The sequence below is a fragment of the Diaphorina citri genome, unplaced genomic scaffold, assembly GCF_000475195.1.
Source record: "Diaphorina citri unplaced genomic scaffold, Diaci psyllid genome assembly version 1.1 scaffold2625, whole genome shotgun sequence".
NCBI lineage: Eukaryota > Metazoa > Arthropoda > Insecta > Hemiptera > Psyllidae > Diaphorina > Diaphorina citri.
This window is the reverse complement of record NW_007380043.1, coordinates 1-18,860: the sequence shown is the minus strand read 5'-3', so window position 1 is coordinate 18,860 and position 18,860 is coordinate 1. Positions and strand designations below refer to the sequence as shown.

The window sequence follows — 18,860 nt, the reverse complement described above, 5'->3', positions numbered from 1 at the left end:
AAAAAAAAAAAGAACCAAAAAAAAAAAAAAAAAAAAAAAAAATGACGAGTTAAAACTTAGAACTGATTCGAGTTCCTAATATGAGACACAGCCCTGACTGTGGCTGTGGCCAACCCAAATACCTAACAACAGCTCTCAATACATTATTTCTGAATGTTAAAAGTGTCGCACCAGAAGACCAAGTGATTTATCATGTCTTATAATGTGACTCATCTCTTGATGATCTCTTGCACAAGGTTGCTAAAATTCGCATCCTTGTGATGACAATGTCAGAAAGGTTCTTCAAGAAATAACTAGATTTTGCACTTCCTACCTTCTTAAATGTTTGACCCGTAGTTAGTAATGGCTGTGGATTACAGTAGATCAGTGTCTTGTACCAAGAAAGTACGAACTAATGATGAAAATCTCTAGTGTGTACGCAGCCATCTACCATCTTGCAAGTAAAAGTAGCTATATCACTTTTACACTAGTGTAATGGATGTAATGGAACCATTAGGGACACGTTTGGTCAGCTGAGGACAGACCTGGGTCTAAAGCTTTTCCCGCCGCACACAAATTCCGACTGTCTGTCAGGCCGTCTGAGCCTGAGTGGCCGGCATAAGAGAGTCACCAAACGGACTATGGCTAGCTGACGAGGACTAAGACGAAAAAGCCACGTAACACTTTAACCTAGCCTACTAGGATTCCTAAGGGAAAAGAAAGAAAGAGAGTCAGCTGGCCGTTATCCGGGCGTGATACGGAGTAAGCTCGTTTGACGGAGCCAACCCGATGGCACTCCCAGCAACCAGCTGACAAAGATTTGGACGCCACCAGTTTCACTCTCGAGGCTCTATCGTAAAAGATGCCCAGGCCAAAAACACCACTGCCCTTGCGATGTTACGAGGTGTTGATATAATAATAAAATTTGAGAACCTTACCACGAATTCCCAATATCGATTAATCGACAGTTATTGCCGACGGCGAATCGATTAGAAGATAAATCAAACATATACGGGGTGTCCCCTCTCACCTTGGAGCACTCTGGACAATTCTGAGGGCTCCAAACATCTTATTTAACATCTCATATTAGTTTTAACTTTAACTTTGTGATTGGGTTTACCTTTCAGCTACGTCACTTCACCTATCCAGATTTAAACTAGTCAACGTTGCCGAACTTCAGCGATTCGGGAAACACAAAAGTGGCCTCCATGCCGTGTCTCTTGACAACGTTTTTGGACAGCTAGCGAAAAATTCATTAGATCTATGTATAAATATAAAGGAACAGCTTGGAGGGTAGCGCGCCTACCTTTTGAGCGCTATTTTGCGTTTTGTTTCTCATCCAGGACAGCCTTTATCCTAAACAGATAAAGTACCTAGTCAGCTTCTATGGCGTAGTGGTCAAGCACACACACTATTAGGTAGACCTGACAGGCGGACCTGATCTTCTACCATTAGGACCTTTCATTAGTCCTGATATTAGAAATATTATTGCCCTTTGTCCGGAGGAAGATGGTAAACAGTAGGGTTGAAATCAAGATAATTAATAGCCAGCCTAGTCAGCTTAGTTGGTACAATTTTGTTAGAGCTCATTTTGAGGGAGATTTCTTCAGTGGGAGATTTTGTAATCGCGCCAGCCTAGTTAGCTTGGTTGGTGGCGCGCCTGCCTTGTAAGCGCTAGGCCGCGGGTTCGATTCCTGCCCGGGGCGGATTTTATCCTGACGGGATGATGTTCGTTCTCGGAACGGCTGGCTTTTGTAAGCGCTAGGCCGCGGGTTCGATTCCCGCCCGGGGCGGATTTTATCCTGATGGGATAATGTTCGTTCTCGGAAGGGCTGGCTTTCTCCTATCCTGTCTTCCTTCTCTCTTCGATTTCTGGACGATAAGACCATAGCAGTTACAGTTCCCTCTGTCAAACCTCTTTTAAAAAAAAAAGAAAAAAAAGAAATATTATTTATGTATCAAATTGATACCAATCTGACGAAATTTTATTTTATTATAAGGGTACCTCGTACCTACCTATCTAATGAGCAAAAAGTACAAGACTGCTTAATTTGAGCTTTAATTCTTATATAAAAAATTATTTGACGTCAATTATTACATTCCTATACCTAGACTTAAGGTAATGAGCTACTTATTTATAAGATTTTAAGAGATTAAGAGAATATACCTATAAAGTTATGTACTTATATTTTTAATGCCTGTCTATTTTTCCCTCCCTTCTCTTCTACAGACATTGTTAACATAGTTGGTTGGGGAAGATCTCGAGTAAGCAAAAAATAATAATTGCCAAAGGCACTGATTTCTACTGATACGGTATAACATTAGCTAGTACATAAAAGCCCACCACTGTGGTTGAGTGGTCAAGAGCACTGACTTCCAAGGGTTCGAATTCCGGGCGGGGAGGAAATTTTCTGACCGAACTTTTCTGTTTTTGGATAGGCATGGATGTAGGATTGTAAGAGAATGTGCCGATATTGGGAAAATCCTACAATGCTGCAGTGAGCACCAAAGTTGTGACATAATAACACAAAGAAACTGCATTTACATTTACATTAAACAGATAAAGTAAGTTCTCGAAACGGCTGGTTTTCTTCTATCCCATCTCCTTCTCTCTTCGATTTTGGGACGATAAGACTTCAATTGTTACAGTTCAGTACCTACACAGAATGTTACAGTTCCCTCTATCAAACATGAAAAACGCGTCATAGCCACTGGCCTCTTCTATCTTTGAATCACCCAGTAAGTCACTATGGCTACAATTAGATGTTCACGATTCTTGTCCTGGGTATGATGTATACTCGGGGTCTATGCCTACTTAGGTCAGAATGCCTGAGGCAGCCTGGATACTTGAAGTCCAGGGTAGAACATAATGACTCGGACCCTATAGAGGGGAACTGACTGGAACCCAAATAACCAAAATATGATAAATTGTTGTTAGTGAAATAACGAAATACTAACTTGGTTAACTGAAAAAATACGTACTATTGCGTACGTAGCTGAAAACGTTGACGCCTTGAATGCGTAAGTACACCTAAATGAATGCATAGGTAATTTTCAAATGGTGGCACAAAGATGTAAAATCGATTGAACAATTTAGAGAAGCAATAGTGTGGTGTGAGGAATCAAGAATCAACAGAGGGACATACAGACAGACAGATACGTAAGTATAGGGTAAACAAGGAATCAAATTTGTCCACTATTTGACTAGCTCATAGTTTAATCATTGTTCTATGATAGAACTTCTATCCTTCGTTCTTATCCAAGTAGAGACGATAGGACCAGTTCTCAATGGAAGAAAAGTCTCAGTCCTAGGGATCCCTGCTAGTTTCTGAGCCTGGAAATATGATCTAATAAAATCTGACAGGCACAAACACCTCATAAATAAAATACCTGGTAATGTCATGTCCGATCTATTTTTAAAGATCTGCAGGCTAAACAGATTCCCCAGCAAAATAAGATGACACTGATGATAATTTTCCACTAAATTCAGGGTCTTTTAGGATCTTTCAGTAGATATTTGGTTTAGGTTCGGTGATATATACCTGTAGGTTTAATTTAAATTTACTTTTACTTAGTTTAGGTTGACAAATTTATTTATTTTTTTACAACAGTGTTATACTTTCATAGGTTTTACCTACTGCATTCATAGAGTTCATAAGTTCGAAAGTAAAATTTCCAAGCACTAAGTACCAAATTTATATTTTCATCAATTTCCTTTGCCTTTTCTTGCATAAATTAACACCACCTAATGGTTTTCATCGTTATCTATGTGCCTACTTGGTTCTTCTTCGTAAAGATTTAAGCAACCAAAGTCCGATAAAAGTTACGGTCTAGTGTTTTTTAGATTTTGTTCCTTTGTAACTCAATTTTAGTCACAAAGGCCATTTTTCCGAGGACTTTTTTTTAACCTGTGATAAAAAGATGGATAACTTCTTCTGCTATGTCCTCTTTCTTGTATTGACTGTTCAAATCTATGCAGCCAACTTACGTAAGTACAAAGTCCTCCTTGAATTTTCATGTAACCTGATGGAGCCTTTGACATCTCCACCAAAAAGCATTGAAGCCAATTTAGTTGGCTTGAAAGGTAGAGCGCCTGCTTTGTAAGTGCTTGGTAGAGGTTTCGATTTCCGCGCAGGGAAAACTTTATCCTAAACAGATAAGGTTCGTTCTTAGAACGACAGACTTTTTCCTATCCTGTCCTCCTCTCTCTTCGAAGACCTCCGTTGTGGCCGTTGTTACAGTTCCATCTCTATTAAATATCTCTCTTTTTTCCTCAAGTGCTTTAACTCTGGAATACCAGATCGTTCACTTAAACTAGCCAAAGGTTGACTGATTTCTGTTTGACTTGTAATAAATTTTAACAACAATAAATCGTCTTCGTTTCTCCCGATCTGCAGCCTCCTACATCAAGCCCTGCAAGCGGAATAGTTCAGATTTGAACTCCTGTGTCATAGACATCATCAAGTCCCTCAAGCCCCGTTTCCATCAGGGCCTGCCCGAGTTAAAGATCCCCATCCTGGAGCCCCTGAATTTGCCCCTGGTGACTTTGGATAGTTCGGGCAGCCAGGTGGTCAACTTTAAGGCCAACTTCCGAAACATGAAGCTGCACGGAGCCAAGACTTTGGATGTGAAGGATGTGAAGTAAGCCAATGACAATAAATAATAAACCTTTGAGTGGAAGAGGTAGCCACTGGGCGAGGTTAACGCCGGAGGCGTTCTCTACCACCTAACCCTTAGAGCTCCATTATGTGGTCAAATTCTGAAATAAATGAGGATAAATACCATGCCTCGGCTGGGATCGAACCCACGCCCTCCTGTTTACCAGGTGAGCGTCCACGCCACCGAGGCAAGTTCTTGTTCGACCAGCTGTTTGCACCCATCCGGATACTAACCGCACGCAACGTTGCCTAACTTCAGTGATCCATCACTAACTGCTGGTACATTTAACGTGCTATCGCCTCTGGCTTTATAGTTATCGTTATCATTATTTTCATTTCCTTTCCTGCCAGTCCCTCAAGCCCCGTTTCCATCAGGGCCTGCCCGAGTTAAAGATCCCCATCCTGGAGCCCCTGAATTTGCCCCTGGTGACTTTGGACAGTTCGGGCAGCCAGGTGGTCAACTTTAAGGCCAACTTCCGAAACATGAAGCTGCACGGAGCCAAGGCTTTGGATGTGAAGGATGTGAAGTAAGCCAATAGTACCAATTTTGTGAAGTGAGCCATCAATAGTACCAATTTTTGAAGTAATTTAGGAGAGCAATTTTTTTCGACCCTTTTTTTCTTCTTATTCGATCTCTGAAGATGACGATGGGTTTCACCATTCAAGAATTATTTGTTTAGAGACTTTACTAATAGGAGATTTCAATGGATACCTAATATAATTTATCCCAAGTTTCAAGGATTTTAAGGGTTTCCAAATTATTCGAAACGCCCATTAATAGCACATGCAAGCTTTTTCCTGTCTGAGTGGGTCGACAAAAGCCAATAAGCATAATTGCCCCGATTGTCTCCGGTCCGAATACTGACCACGCGCAACGTTGCTTAACTTCCGTGAAACATCGCGAATGAGAGCAAAAAAGTATTACCTATCACCACTGGATTATCCAGTAATTAAATCTACAATGATACCCAATAATAAATATCTTGTTATTTAATCTTTCTTTCCTCTCTCCTGCTAGGTTGGACTACAAAGGCAGAAAGCTGAGCATGGTTCTTCACTTACCCAAAGTTTATATGACGAGTGACTACGATATGAATGGAAAGGTCCTCGTTCTACCTATCAGGGGTAATGGAAAGTGTAGCGGCAATTTCAGTAAGTAATTCCGTCTTTCATATCAATTTTTGAACGAACGAAATTTGTTCGAAGTAACTTTAGTTATAGTAGAAAAGACTTTTAATTTTTAAATTTTGAAGAGGTCTGATTGAGGGAACTGTACTTGCTAAAGTCTCATCGTCCCGAAATCGAAGAGAGAAGGAAGACAGGATAGGAGAAAGCCAGCCGTTCCGAGAACATACTTCATCCTTTCAGGATAAATCCGCCCCTGGCGGGAATCGAACCCAAGACTTTTAATTTTTAAATTTTGAAGAGGTCTGATTGAGGGAACTGTACTTGCTAAAGTCTCATCGTCCCGAAATCGAAGAGAGAAGAGAGACAGGATAGGAGAAAGCCAGCCGTTCCGAGAACATACTTTATCCTTTCAGGATAAATCCGCCCCGGGCGGGAATCGAACCCGCCGCCTAGCCCTTACAAGGCAGACGCGCTACCAACCAAGCTAACTAGGCTGACACTAATAAGGTTGACGAATCAAGATTAAATTTAATGACTGGATTCGACTGAGCACCATTTAGGTCTACAATTTAATCCCCCACCCCCCTTTGATTTTTTCCTCTCAGCTGATGTGGAAGCGGATGTTCTATTCTCCGGCAAATTCTACGAGAAGAATCACAAGCAGTTTGTCAAGTTGGACGCCACCCCCAAGGTGTCCATCAAGTTGGGGAACAGTGAGATGCATTTCGACAACCTGTTCAATGGAAACGAAGAACTGGGTAAGATGGCCAATTCGGAGTCTTTCTTAGAGCCTTTCTCACTTGTCGTTCGGGAAAAAATCGTGTCGTGTGTAGTGGGAACACTCCCATTTAGATTACAAACATTTCCTACAGGACATTCGGGAAAAAAGTGAGTGAAATATTCACAATTGGGAACGGGCTCTTACTTACCAATAATTTGAAGAGATTTTTGAAGCTTTAAATAAATGAAGTCAGTGGCGACAGCACGTTAACGGTAACAACGGAGGTTAAAGTTAAAAATGTAGCAGTTCCGAAATTCCCATGGATCACTCCAGATCAGCGCAGCAGTGAAAGGACCTTTCTCCAGGAATTGAGAGCATAAAAATCCTCCCATATTCAAAACGGTCTTTTCAGGAGGGAGAAATGGTGTCAGTATCAGTATATCACACGTTGACTTTTCTTAGAGCTTCTACAGGGTGATCCGAACGGTAGAACCTTGTACTAACCTTCATCTGACCATACGAGACTCGTTAGACTATTTTTGTAACCTTCCTAGTTCCTAGCCATCGCACTATTATTATTATTTATTATTTAAAATCTCTAACACCATGACCACTTTCTAACTACCACCCCACACCACTGGAAACAGTCATCATCAAAAGAAAGCACCCTTCCAAATCCTCCATTTCAAACTCGATAAAGAGAACAGAATATAATCCATATGGTGTTTTCAGTAACCAATATAACATAATAGTCAAAACAACACTACTCGTAAATAGAAGTTCCCACATAACTGTTAAAAAGAAAGAGGAAGAAGAAAAAGAAGAAGAAGAAGAAGAAGAAGAAGAAGGAGGAGGAAAAAAAAAAACAGGTAGATAAGGGTCCTAGTGACCTAATTTGTACGTGGTTGGTATCTCATGTGGAAAATCGCGTTCTACTGGGCCCCAGCTAGTTCCGGGAGGAAATTGAACCCGCGACCTAGCGCTACAGGCGCGCTAGTCGCGCTACCCTCCAATCCAAGTTTTAATTATTGTTCCAAATCTTTTCCAGGTCGGTCCACGAACAACTTCCTGAATGACAACTGGGAGCTGGTATCTGCCGAAGTGATTCCCTGTACGTGGTTGGTATCTCATGTGGAAAATCGCGTTCTACTGGGCCCCAGCTAGTTCCGGGAGGAAATTGAACCCGCGACCTAGCGCTTACAATACAGGCGCGCTACCCTCCACCCCAAGTTTTAATTATGTTCCAAATCTTTTCCAGGTCGGTCTACGAACAACTTCCTGAACGACAACTGGGAGCTGGTATCTGCCGAAGTGATCCCTCTGGTACAAGACACGGTGTCTACCATCTCCTATCAGCTTTTCAAGAATGTTCTGGATGTATACTCGGTGGACCAGTTGCTACCAGAGAATTAAAGAAATTCTTCCAGAGATTTGAGAATGAAGGCGGAATCTGTAAGGCTTCCAGAGAAGCTGCCAAAGAATCAAGGAGAGATAAGTGGTCTCTGTACCAGAAAACCAGAACTATGTACCAGAAAGAACTTCGCATGTCTGCATGTCTCAAAAGGCAGAGTACTGAAAATAAGCGCGGTTGTGAGCCGCTGTAGCATAGTAGGCTGTAGGAGACCAAAGTCAAAAAATCTTTCAACTAACGCAGTATTTTCGTCTGTCGCGGTAGTAAAATGTAAAATCAAACAGGTTTATTTTATCTATACCTCTAGGTAGTTAGCTAGGTATGTTAGTTATTTGTCATGCAAATCAAGAAACCCTTCGTTTCTGACATAACTGTACTCAAGCGCGGTTGTGAGCCGCTGTAGCATAGTAGGCTGTAGGAGACCAAAGTCAAAAAATCTTGCCACTAACGCAGTATTTTCGTCTGTCGCGGTTGTAAAATGTAAAACCAAACAGGTTTATTATATCTATATCTCTAGGTAGTTAGCTAGGTATGTTAGTTATTTGTCATGCAAATGAAGACAACCCTTCGTTTCTGACATAACTGTACTCGAGTTTTGGTGACCCAATAAAATGCATTGTCAACAAACCATGAAGAGTTGTAGTACCGATCTAACTGTGTTCGTAGTAAAATAAATAACTGCCTCGAAAAAAAACAACCCTTTTTTTTACACTTAATTTACATAAATTAATTTGGACCCATATTTTAAACCCTTTTTTGAAGTCGGTGCATGCCTTTCTTCAAACCTTTCTTGATGGTCAATTGGTCATACTCATCATCTAAGTTTGTACTCATGATGTATCATGTAACTTTTTAGCTGGAACTAAACCAAATCTGAGGAACATAAGTACCTATGTCCTTCTCAGGCTGAGTGCACCTCAAATCAGGAATCTGGTGGGAAATGTTACATTTCGTTGTATTTTATGTTAAACTATGTAGGTACCTACCGCACCGAACTCGTACATGACCTTTTCTAAAACGCACCGAATTCATACATGACCTTTTTGAGGGGGAAATCATCGCACCGAACTCACCTTTGCCCGTCTGGTGTTCTTGTGTTGACCCAGCACCTGGGAAGTATTGTGTCTTTTCTCTCCCATCTGATGTGTGAAGTCCAATGTAGCAGATATATTTTCACCGCTGCGAAAAAGACCACTTTTTTCGAAGTTCAAACTTTGTCAAGCCGTTTTTGCGTGAAAAGAGGACAACCAAAGGTCTATTTAGCGTGACAGACAGACATACACACATACCCACATACATACAGAGAGAAATTGTTCTAATGTGATTTTTGGAATCGGGGATGCATAAGGAGTAAGAATAACTAATAATTTCATGATTCTAAGCAATGATCAGACCAATCTACAATTTTATTTACCTATATAGATTTATTAGTGTGCCATTTTTTTTAACTTTATGAAAATACTTTTCTTTAAATAAAAGTACATGCAAGATCTCTCTCTTCCCCCTTAAAAAAAATATTTAAAAAAAAAAAAAAAAAAAAAAAAAAAAAACTTTGAATATTTTGTTAAAACGCCACAGTACCACCCTTTACACTTAATTTACATAAATTAATTTGGACCCATATTTTAAACCCTTTTTTGAAGTCGGTACCTTTCTTCAAACCTTTCTTGATGGTCAATTGGTCATACTCATCATCTAAGTTTGTACCTATGATGTATCATGTAACTTTTTAGCTGGAACTAAACCGAATCTGAGGAACATGAGTACCTATGTCCTTCTCAGGCTGAGTGCAACTCAAATCAGGTGTCTGGTGGGAAATGTTACATTTCGTTGTATTTTATGTTAAATTATGTAGGTACCTACCTACCGCACCGAACTCGTACATGACCTTTTTGAGGGGGAAATCATCGCACCAAACTCACCTTTTGCCATCTGGTGTTCTTGAGTTGACCCAGCACCTGGGAAGTATTGTGTCTTTTCTCTCCCATCTGATGTGTGAAGTCCAATGTAGCAGATATATTTACACCGCTGTGAAAAAGACCACTTTTTTTCGAAGTTCAAACTTTAAATATTTTGTTAAAATGCCACAGTACCACCCTTTACATTTTAAAATCCTCATTTCATAACAGAAGGTATGATTTACGAAGTCCACCCGAAGAAATAAGTCCAAGTAAAAAGAGATCGTAAAAAAACACCAACCCAACGCCCAAACCCAATTGTCTCAATAAAAACCAAGTGTGAACATCACACAACTTTCAATAACCATATACTTGAACCGTTCAAGTTTGTACCGCCCGCTTAGATATAGCTTGGACTGTAGTGAACTTGTATTGTAACCAATAGGATTGTAACCAATAGGTCGCTGGTTCGATTCACTCCTGGAGGGACTTTATCCTTAACACATAAGGTTCGTTCTCGGACTGGCTGGTTTTCTTATAAGTAGAGAGGGGGATAGCTCTCTACTTTCGTTCCACGACCGTAATTACAATTTCCTAGATAATCCTACCTTTAAAAAAGTCAGAAGCCTCACTTGAAGAGATGATAATGACTGTTTAATGGCAATTTAATTACCAATCTTAATTAGCTACCTACGACTGCAAACTGCAAGTCCGTCTAGTCTGGTAACTAAAAACCAGCTAACGATACAGATCTATCTTAGTACCGGTTTCATCTGGCATTATGGCTGGATATACAGGCTAGCTTGTATCGTAAAAAAACACCAACCCAACGCCCAAACCCAATTGTCTCAATAAAAACCAAGTGTGAACATCACACAACTTTCAATGACCATATACTTGAACCGTTCAAGTTTGTACCGCCCGCTTGGATATAGCTTGGACTGTAGTGAACTTGTATTGTAACCAATAGGTCGTTGTTGTAACCAATAGGTCGCTGGTTCGATTCACTCCTGGAGGGACTTTATCCTTAACACATAAGGTTCGTTCTCGGACTGGCTGGTTTTCTTATAAGTAGAGAGGGGGATAGCTCTCTACTTTCGTTCCACGACCGTAATTACAATTTCCTAGATAATCTTAAAAAAATAATAATAAAAAAATGTACCTATATAGAGGTAATTAATAATAATAAAAATAAAAACAAGTCTATTTTAGCTGCTGTTTCAATGCTACGACAAAAACGGCAATGGAACACCGATCATCATTTAGATTCTAGAAGAGTACCAAGAAAAAATTCCGCCTCGGCCCGGATTCGAATCTCGTGGTTCCCCGTTCAAAGTCCACTTACCTGTGTCTGTTTAGACGGATCTTTCTCTTTATCTGTTGAGTCTCCATCATAGGACACTCTCCTATGTGATACAGTAGAATAGTATGCTATCTTTGTCAGTGATCCTCCTGAAATGGAACATGGGAAAATTTAGATTGACATGATTATGCCACCTACCTGAGTAAATTTTTGTGAAGACTAACTTGAACTTGATCCAATGACTCATAAAATTGGTCTTTTCATTAGGTATTTATTTTGTGCTTCCACCCAAAAGAGGCAAAAAAAGAAAGAGAGAGAGAGAGAGAGAGAGAGAGAGAGAGAGAGAGAGAGAGAGAGAGAGAGAGAGAGAGAGAGAGAGAGAGAGAGAGAGAGTCTCAAATTCTCAATTATGATTCATATCTAATGAAATTCAGGGCCAACAAGGAAATTTAAAACTCTGGCCCTGATAGTCTCAGGGGGGAGAAAGTTTTAGGCCCTTGGCCCTTACCAATGTCTATGGCAAATCGTTTGGCATTCTTCAGATTTCTAAACACCTCAATCGTTTCTGGCAATTCAATGCTGTTGGGGTTTTTCTCTTCTTTCATTCGATCAATTCCATTTGAACTGCTTTTCTCCTCCACATCTTCCATAGTGTTTTTGATGATAAGTTCCTGAAATAAGGAGAATGAAAGAAAAATGGTTAACAGATCATATATGTGAATGTGGTGCTTCCTCTCACAAACGACTGTTATACTTCTCAAAGATGATCATAACACCTGAAGAAGTTAAAGAAATCAGTCCTAAAAGAACACTAGCCTTCATAAGAAGTCTAAGTATACCTACATAAGTAAATTTTAGGTAACTAAAGGGATAGTCCCAAAATATCTAAACAAGTTGCAGTGACATAGGGCTTTAATATAGCTGATGCCATCAGCTATATTAAAGCCCTATGTCACTGCAATTTACATAAATTTACAAAAAAAAATTTACAAAAAAAAAAATTTACAAAAGTCATAAATTTACAAAAAAAAAAAAAAAAAAAAAAAAAAAAAAAAGGATGGAACTGTACCAGTAGAGGTCTCATCATTCCTAAATCAAAGAGAGGGCGGGTAGGGTAGGAGAAAGCCAGTCATTCCTAGAACGAACCTTATTTGTTTAAGATAAATTTCGCCCTGGGCGGGGGGATCGAAGCCTCGACCTATCGCTTACAGGATAGGAGAAAGCCAGCCGCTCCGCGAACGAACATTATCCGTTCAGGATAAAATCCGCCCCGGGTGCTAAATCTAACCCGCGGCCTAGCACTTACAAGGCAGATGCGCTACCAACCAAGCTAACTAGACTGGTTTTTGATGATTTGTACACAGCATTTAGTTCTATCCAGATTCGTACAAGCTTAACCCAAAAGATGCTGTTTACCCCTAGACCTAAGTCTCAAACTGGGCTTTTTGTGTACAAGACCATCCAAGAAATTTATCAAAAAAATTCGCCCAAAAATTATGTTTTCTGGTGGAACTATCCAAAAAATGAAGCCCGTTCGATAACAAGAACAAAACTAACTAACCCTATTGTAAATAAGCCTCAGATGAGGTTCATATGATGTTACGAGGTGTTGATATAATAATAAAATTTGAGAACCTTACCACGAATTCCCAATATCGATTAATCGACAGTTATTGCCGACGGCGAATAGATTAGAAGATAAATCAAACATATACAGGGTGTCCCCTCTCACCTTGGAGCACTCTGGACAATTCTGAGGGCTCCAAACATCTTATATAACATCTCATAAGAGTTTTAACTTTAACTTTGTGATTGGGTTCACTGTCTCGATCACATAGATTCACCTTGTCGATCGACGGTCCGTCAGCTGTGTTTGGACTCGCCTTTACAGTTCAATCCATCAAACATGAAAAAACGCGTAATGGCCGCTGGCTTCTTCTATCTTTAGGTCACCCAGTAAGTCACTATCGCTACAATTAGATGTTCACGATTCTTGTCCTGGGTATGATGTATACTCGGGGTCTATGCCTACTTAGGTCAGAATGCCTGAGGCTGCCTGGATACTTGAAGTTCAGGGTAGAACATAATGACTCGGACCCTATAGAGGGGAACTGACTGGAACCCAAATAACCAAAATATGATAAATGGTTGTTAGTGAAATAACGAAATACTAACTTGGTTAACTGAAAAAATACGTACTATTGCGTACGTAGCTGTAAATATTGGCACTTTGAAAACTAAGTATAAGTAGGTACCTACTTGAATGAATGCTTACCATTTCGTACGTACTTGAAAACGTTGACGCCTTGAATGCGTAAGTACACCTAAATGAATGCATACGTAATTTTCAAATGGTGGCACCAAGATGTAAAATCGGTTGAACAATTTAGAGAAGCAATAGTGTGGTGTGAGGAATCAAGAATCAACAGAGGGACATACAGACAGACAGATACGTAAGTATAGGTGAAACAAGGAATCAAATTTGTCCACTATTTGACTAGCTCATAGTTTAATGAGTTTAATCATTGTTCTATCCAGTGGCGTAGCGTGTATGGCGGCCATACAACTCAAAAGTTCACTCTAATGCCCATAAATATTAATGGCATGTACTGTGATGGGACTTGGTAGACCTGTGCATGAGCCTTACAAACAACGCCCTACACTTGAATTTAGACCACGCTACGCTACTGGTTCTATCCTTCGTTCTTATCCAAATAGAGACGATAGGACCAGTTCTCAATGGAAGAAAAGTCTCAGTCCTAGGGAACCCGTGCTAGTTTCTGAGCCTGGAAATATGATCTAATAAAATCTGACAGGCACAAACACCTCATCAATAAAATACCTCCTATAATGTCATGTCCGATCTATTTTTAAAGATCTGCAGGCTAAAAAGAATTCCCCAGCAAAATAAGATGACACTGATGATAATTTTCCACTAAATTCAGGGTCTTTTAGGATCTTCCAGTAGATATTTGGTTTAGGATTAGGTTCGGTGATATCACCTGTAGGTTTAATTTCAATTTACTTTTACTTAGTTTAGGTTGACAAATTTATTTATTTTTTACAACAGTTATACTTTCATAGGTTTTACCTACTGCATTCATAGAGTTCATAAGTTCGAAAGTAAAATTTCCAAGCACATAGTACCAAATTTATATTTTCATCAACTTCCTTTGCCTTTTCTTGCTTAATTTAACACCACCTAATGGTTTTCATCGTTATCCATGTGCCTACTTGGTTCTTCTTTGTAAAGATTTAAGCAACCAAAGTCCGATAAAAGTTACGGTCTAGTGTTTTTTAGATTTTGTTCCTTTGTAACTCAATTTTAGTCACAAAGGCCATTTTTCCGAGGATTTTATTAACCTGTGATAAAAAGATGGATAACCTCTTCTGCTATGTCCTCCTTCTTGTATTGACTGTTCAAATCTATGCAGCCAACTTACGTAAGTACAAAGTCCTCCTTGAATTTTCATGTAACCTGATGGAGCCTTTGACATCTCCACCAAAAAGCATTGAAGCCAATTTAGTTGGCTTGAAAGGTAGAGCGCCTGCTTTGTAAGTGCTTGGTAGAGGTTTCGATTTCCGCGCAGGGAAAACTTTATCCTAAACAGATAAGGTTCGTTCTTAGAACGCAGGACTTTTCCCTGTCCTCTTCTCTTGCGAATCACAATGATCTATGTAAATATCTCTCTTTTGGTTCGCTCAAGTGGCTTTAACTCTGGATACCAAGATCGTTCACTTAAATAGCCCAGAAGGTGACTGATTTCTGTTTGACCTTAAGTACAATTTTAACAACCATAAATCGTCTTCGTTTTCTCCCGATTCTGCAGCCTCCTAACCATCAAGCCCTGCAAGCGGAATAGTTCAGATTTGAACTCCTGTGTCATAGAACATCATCAAGTCCCTCAAGGCCCCGTTTCCATCAGGGGCCTTGCCCGAGTTAAAGATCCATCCCTGGAGCCCCTGAATTTGCGGCCTGGTGACTTTGGACAGTTCGGGCAGCCACGGGTGGTCAACTTAAGGCCAACTCCGAAACATCGAAGCTGCCCGGCAGCCAAGGACTTTGGATGTGAAGGATGTGAAGGAAAGCCAAAGGACAAATTTTGTGAGTAGCTCAATATAACAATTTGATTGAGAATTTTCAGGCAGGCAATTCTGTTCGAACCTTTTTTTCTGGTTATTCGATCTCTCGAGAGAGATGGGTTTCACCATTCAGGAACTAACCTTTTAGAGACTTGCTCCGTAATAATGTGGAGATTTCAATGGTATTCTGATATAATTTATCAAGTGTCAGGATTTAAGGGTTTCAATTTCTCGACGCCATCGGATACGCAATGCCAACGTTTCCTGTCCTTGGGGTTCGCAAAAGCCAGATGAGCTATGTCCGATCGTCTCGCGGTCCGAATACTGACCACCAGCGCGCGTTGCTTACCCAATCCGTGATACTCGCGACACGCACGGCAACGTATCTGCCTACGTCAATCAGTGGGATCTATCCACTAACGCTTACATCTAACATGATATCGCCTATAAGCTATAATATCGTTAGCTTATTTTATCATTCTTTCCTTTCCTTGCTACAGGTTGGACTACAAAGCAGAAAGCTGAGCATGGGTTGCTTCACTTACCCAAAAGTTTTATATGACGAGTGACTAACGATAATGAATGAAAGGTCCTCGCGTTCTACCTATCAAGGGGTAATGGAAAGTGGTAGCGGAATTTCAGTAAGTAATTCCGGTCTTTTCATATCAATTTTTTGAATACGAACGAAATTGTTCGAATATAACTTTTAGGTATAGTAGAACAAGACTTTTAATTTTTTAAATTTTGAAGAGGTCTTGATTGAGGAAACTGTACTTGCTATAGTCCCATCGTTCGGTTATCGAAGGAGCGAGAATGAAGACTTTAAGTAGAAAGTACAGCTCGCTCATCAGGCCCTTTCAGATAAAATTACCCGTCCTTTGTACGATAACGAACGCTATCGACTATTCGCGTGCAAATTTGACGAAAGACCAGAAACGCGGCTACAATTCCATAGCTGAATAATCTCGTCGACTTTACATTAATTAAGCGTTGACCAGTCTCGATATTAAATTTAATGAAGGGACATCGATGGCTTGCCAGCACCTTGTAGTCATTCTACAATAGGAAGAAACATTCTAATCCACATGATTTTATTTCATCGTAGATGATGTGGAAGCGGAATGTAATACTATTCTCCATGGCGCGATGTCTACGAGAAGTCAGCAAGCTGCGCGTGTTCAGAGTTCGGATGCGCACCCATCGGGGAATCAAGGGCTTTTGAGACACATGGGTATCAGGGTCGATGGTCTCGTGGGGGGTCGATGGTTCAGGGTTTTAACTAGGGTCAACGTTCTAATGGTCTCTTAGTCCCCTTTGTGGACGCTCACAACTAGGCTAGATATATGGTTAAGGCCCTTTCTCACTTGTCGTTCGGGAAAAAATCGTGTCGTGTGTAGTGGGAACACTCCCATTTAGATTACAAACATTTCCTACAGGACATTCGGGAAAAAAGTGAGTGAAATATTCACAATTGGGAACGGGCTCTTACTTACCAATAATTTGAAGAGATTTTTGAAGCTTTAAATAAATGAAGTCAGTGGCGACAGCACGTTAACGGTAACAACGGAGGTTAAAGTTAAAAATGTAGCAGTTCCGAAATTCCCATGGATCACTCCAGATCAGCGCAGCAGTGATATTGCTATGCGTTAAATGCACCAGTTTTCCATACATCACCAAGTGAAATTGTACGTGGTTGGTATCTCATGTGGAAAATCGCGTTCTACTGGGCCCCAGCTAGTTCCGGGAGGAAATTGAACCCGCGACCTAGCGCTACAGGCGCGCTAGTCGCGCTACCCTCCAATCCAAGTTTTAATTATTGTTCCAAATCTTTTCCAGGTCGGTCCACGAACAACTTCCTGAATGACAACTGGGAGCTGGTATCTGCCGAAGTGATTCCCCTGGTACAAGACACGGTGTCTACCATCTCCTATCAGCTGTTCAAGAATGTCCTGGATGTATACTCGGTGGACCAGTTGCTACCAGAGAATTAAGAAAATTCTTCCAGAGATTTGAGAATGAAGGCGGAACCTGTAAGGCTTCCAGAGAAGCTCCCAAAGAATCAAGGAGAAATAAATGGTCTCTGTACCAGAAAACCAGAACTATGTACCAGAAAGAGCTTCGCATGTCTGCATGTCTCAAAAGGCAGAGTACTGAAAATAAGCGCGGTTGTGAGCCGCTGTAGCATAGTAGGCTGTAGGAGACCAAAGTCAAAAAATCTTGCCACTAACGCAGTATTTTCGTCTGTCGTGGTTGTAAAATGTAAAATCAAACAGGTTTATTATATCTATACCTCCAGGTAGTTAGCTAGGTATGTTAGTTATTTGTCATGCAAATGAAGACAACCCTTCGTTTCTGACATACCTAACTGTACTCGAGTTTTGGTGACCCAATAAAATGCATTGTCAACAAACCATGAAGAGTTGTAGTACCGATCTAACTGTGTTCGTAGTAAAATAAATAACTCCCTCGATCAATGGAGAAAAAAAACAACCCTTTTTTTTACACTTAATTTACATAAATTAATTTGGACCCATATTTTAAACCCTTTTTTGAAGTCGGTGTCTTTCTTCAAAACTTTCTTGATGGTCAATTGGTCATACTCATCTAAGTTTGTCATCTAAGTTTGTACCCATGATGTATCATGTAACTTTTTAGCTGGAACTAAACCGAATCTGAGGAACATAAGTACCTATGTCCTTCTCAGGCTGAGTGCACCTCAAATCAGGTATCTGGTGGCAAATGTTACATTTCGTTGTATTTTATGTTAAACTATGTAGGTACCCACCGCACCGAACTCGTACATGACCTTTTCTAAAACGCACCGAATTCATACATGAAAAGAAGAAGAAGAAGAAGAAGAAGAAGAAGGGAAAAAAACAGGTACATATAAGGGTCCTAGTGACCTAATTAAATATTCTAAAACCCTTTCTTTTACCCTATTATGTATTAAATATTCTATAACCCTTCTTTTACCCTTTCGCCCTATTATTGTGTGAATAATGAATCTGGATTTTGATAAAGTACTGTTACTCGGAATTATGAACAGGTTTGATAGAAGGGAAGAACTTCATAGAAAAGTAGGTAGAAGGCACCCGGAACCAAATGTTTATTTATGATGATCCCTCTTTGGTAATATTTTTGGTAACTTTTCAACAAGTTTGAACAAAACGGTGATTTTTGGAATAAGTATACATACCTAATTGGATAGGTAGGTACCTACCTACTACTCGATTAGATGGGTACATACCTTACTCTACTATTGATAGGTATGATTAACTGCTTTTTTTTCTAGTCACCCATGTTTACACACCACACCGATTGTTGCTGAACTTGATTGATATTTCAGAAACTGTTCAACTCAACTTTTGGCGTTGCCTAGTTAGCTTGGAGGGTAGCGTGCCTATCTTGTAAGTTGTAAGCGCTTAGGTTGCGGGTTCGATTCCCGTCCGGGCCGGATTTTATCCTAAACAAATTAGGGTTGAATGGTAGAGATTGCCTTAGGCAATAATTTCGCCCCTTGCTTGTAATTTCTATGTATTTTGTGTACATGTAATTATAAACAATAAAGAGTAAATAATAATAATAAGGTTCGTTCTCGAAACAGCTGATGGCTTTCTCCTATCTTGTCTCCTCTCTAGGCTCTCTCCGATTTTGAGACCAAAAACGTAGAAACACGTGA

At 40.1% G+C, this 18,860-nt stretch overlaps 1 protein-coding gene across 1 annotated transcript; it reads right to left on the bottom strand.

Annotated features, from left to right (window-relative positions):
* Window positions 1-11,102: 11,102 nt before the first annotated feature.
* On the bottom strand, window positions 11,103-11,798 carry LOC103519254 (pantothenate kinase 4-like). The gene is made up of 2 exons (XM_008484340.2): window positions 11,607-11,798; window positions 11,103-11,247 (listed from the first exon to the last, which is right to left on the bottom strand). Exons 1-2 carry the CDS (start codon window positions 11,746-11,748, stop codon window positions 11,126-11,128), a joined length of 264 nt encoding a protein of 87 aa, XP_008482562.1. The 5' UTR covers window positions 11,749-11,798; the 3' UTR covers window positions 11,103-11,125.
* Window positions 11,799-18,860: the final 7,062 nt, after the last annotated feature.

What these genes read in the sequence shown, in the direction of transcription:
- LOC103519254 (XM_008484340.2), bottom strand. Translation starts at nt 11,748, where the DNA reads ATGGAAGATGTGGAGGAGAAAAGCAGTTCAAATGGAATTGATCGAATG. An exon ending in ACGATTTGCCATAGACATTG is followed by an intron (nt 11,248 to 11,606) that starts GTAAGGGCCAAG and finishes GTTCCATTTCAG; the next exon opens with GAGGATCACTGACAAAGATA.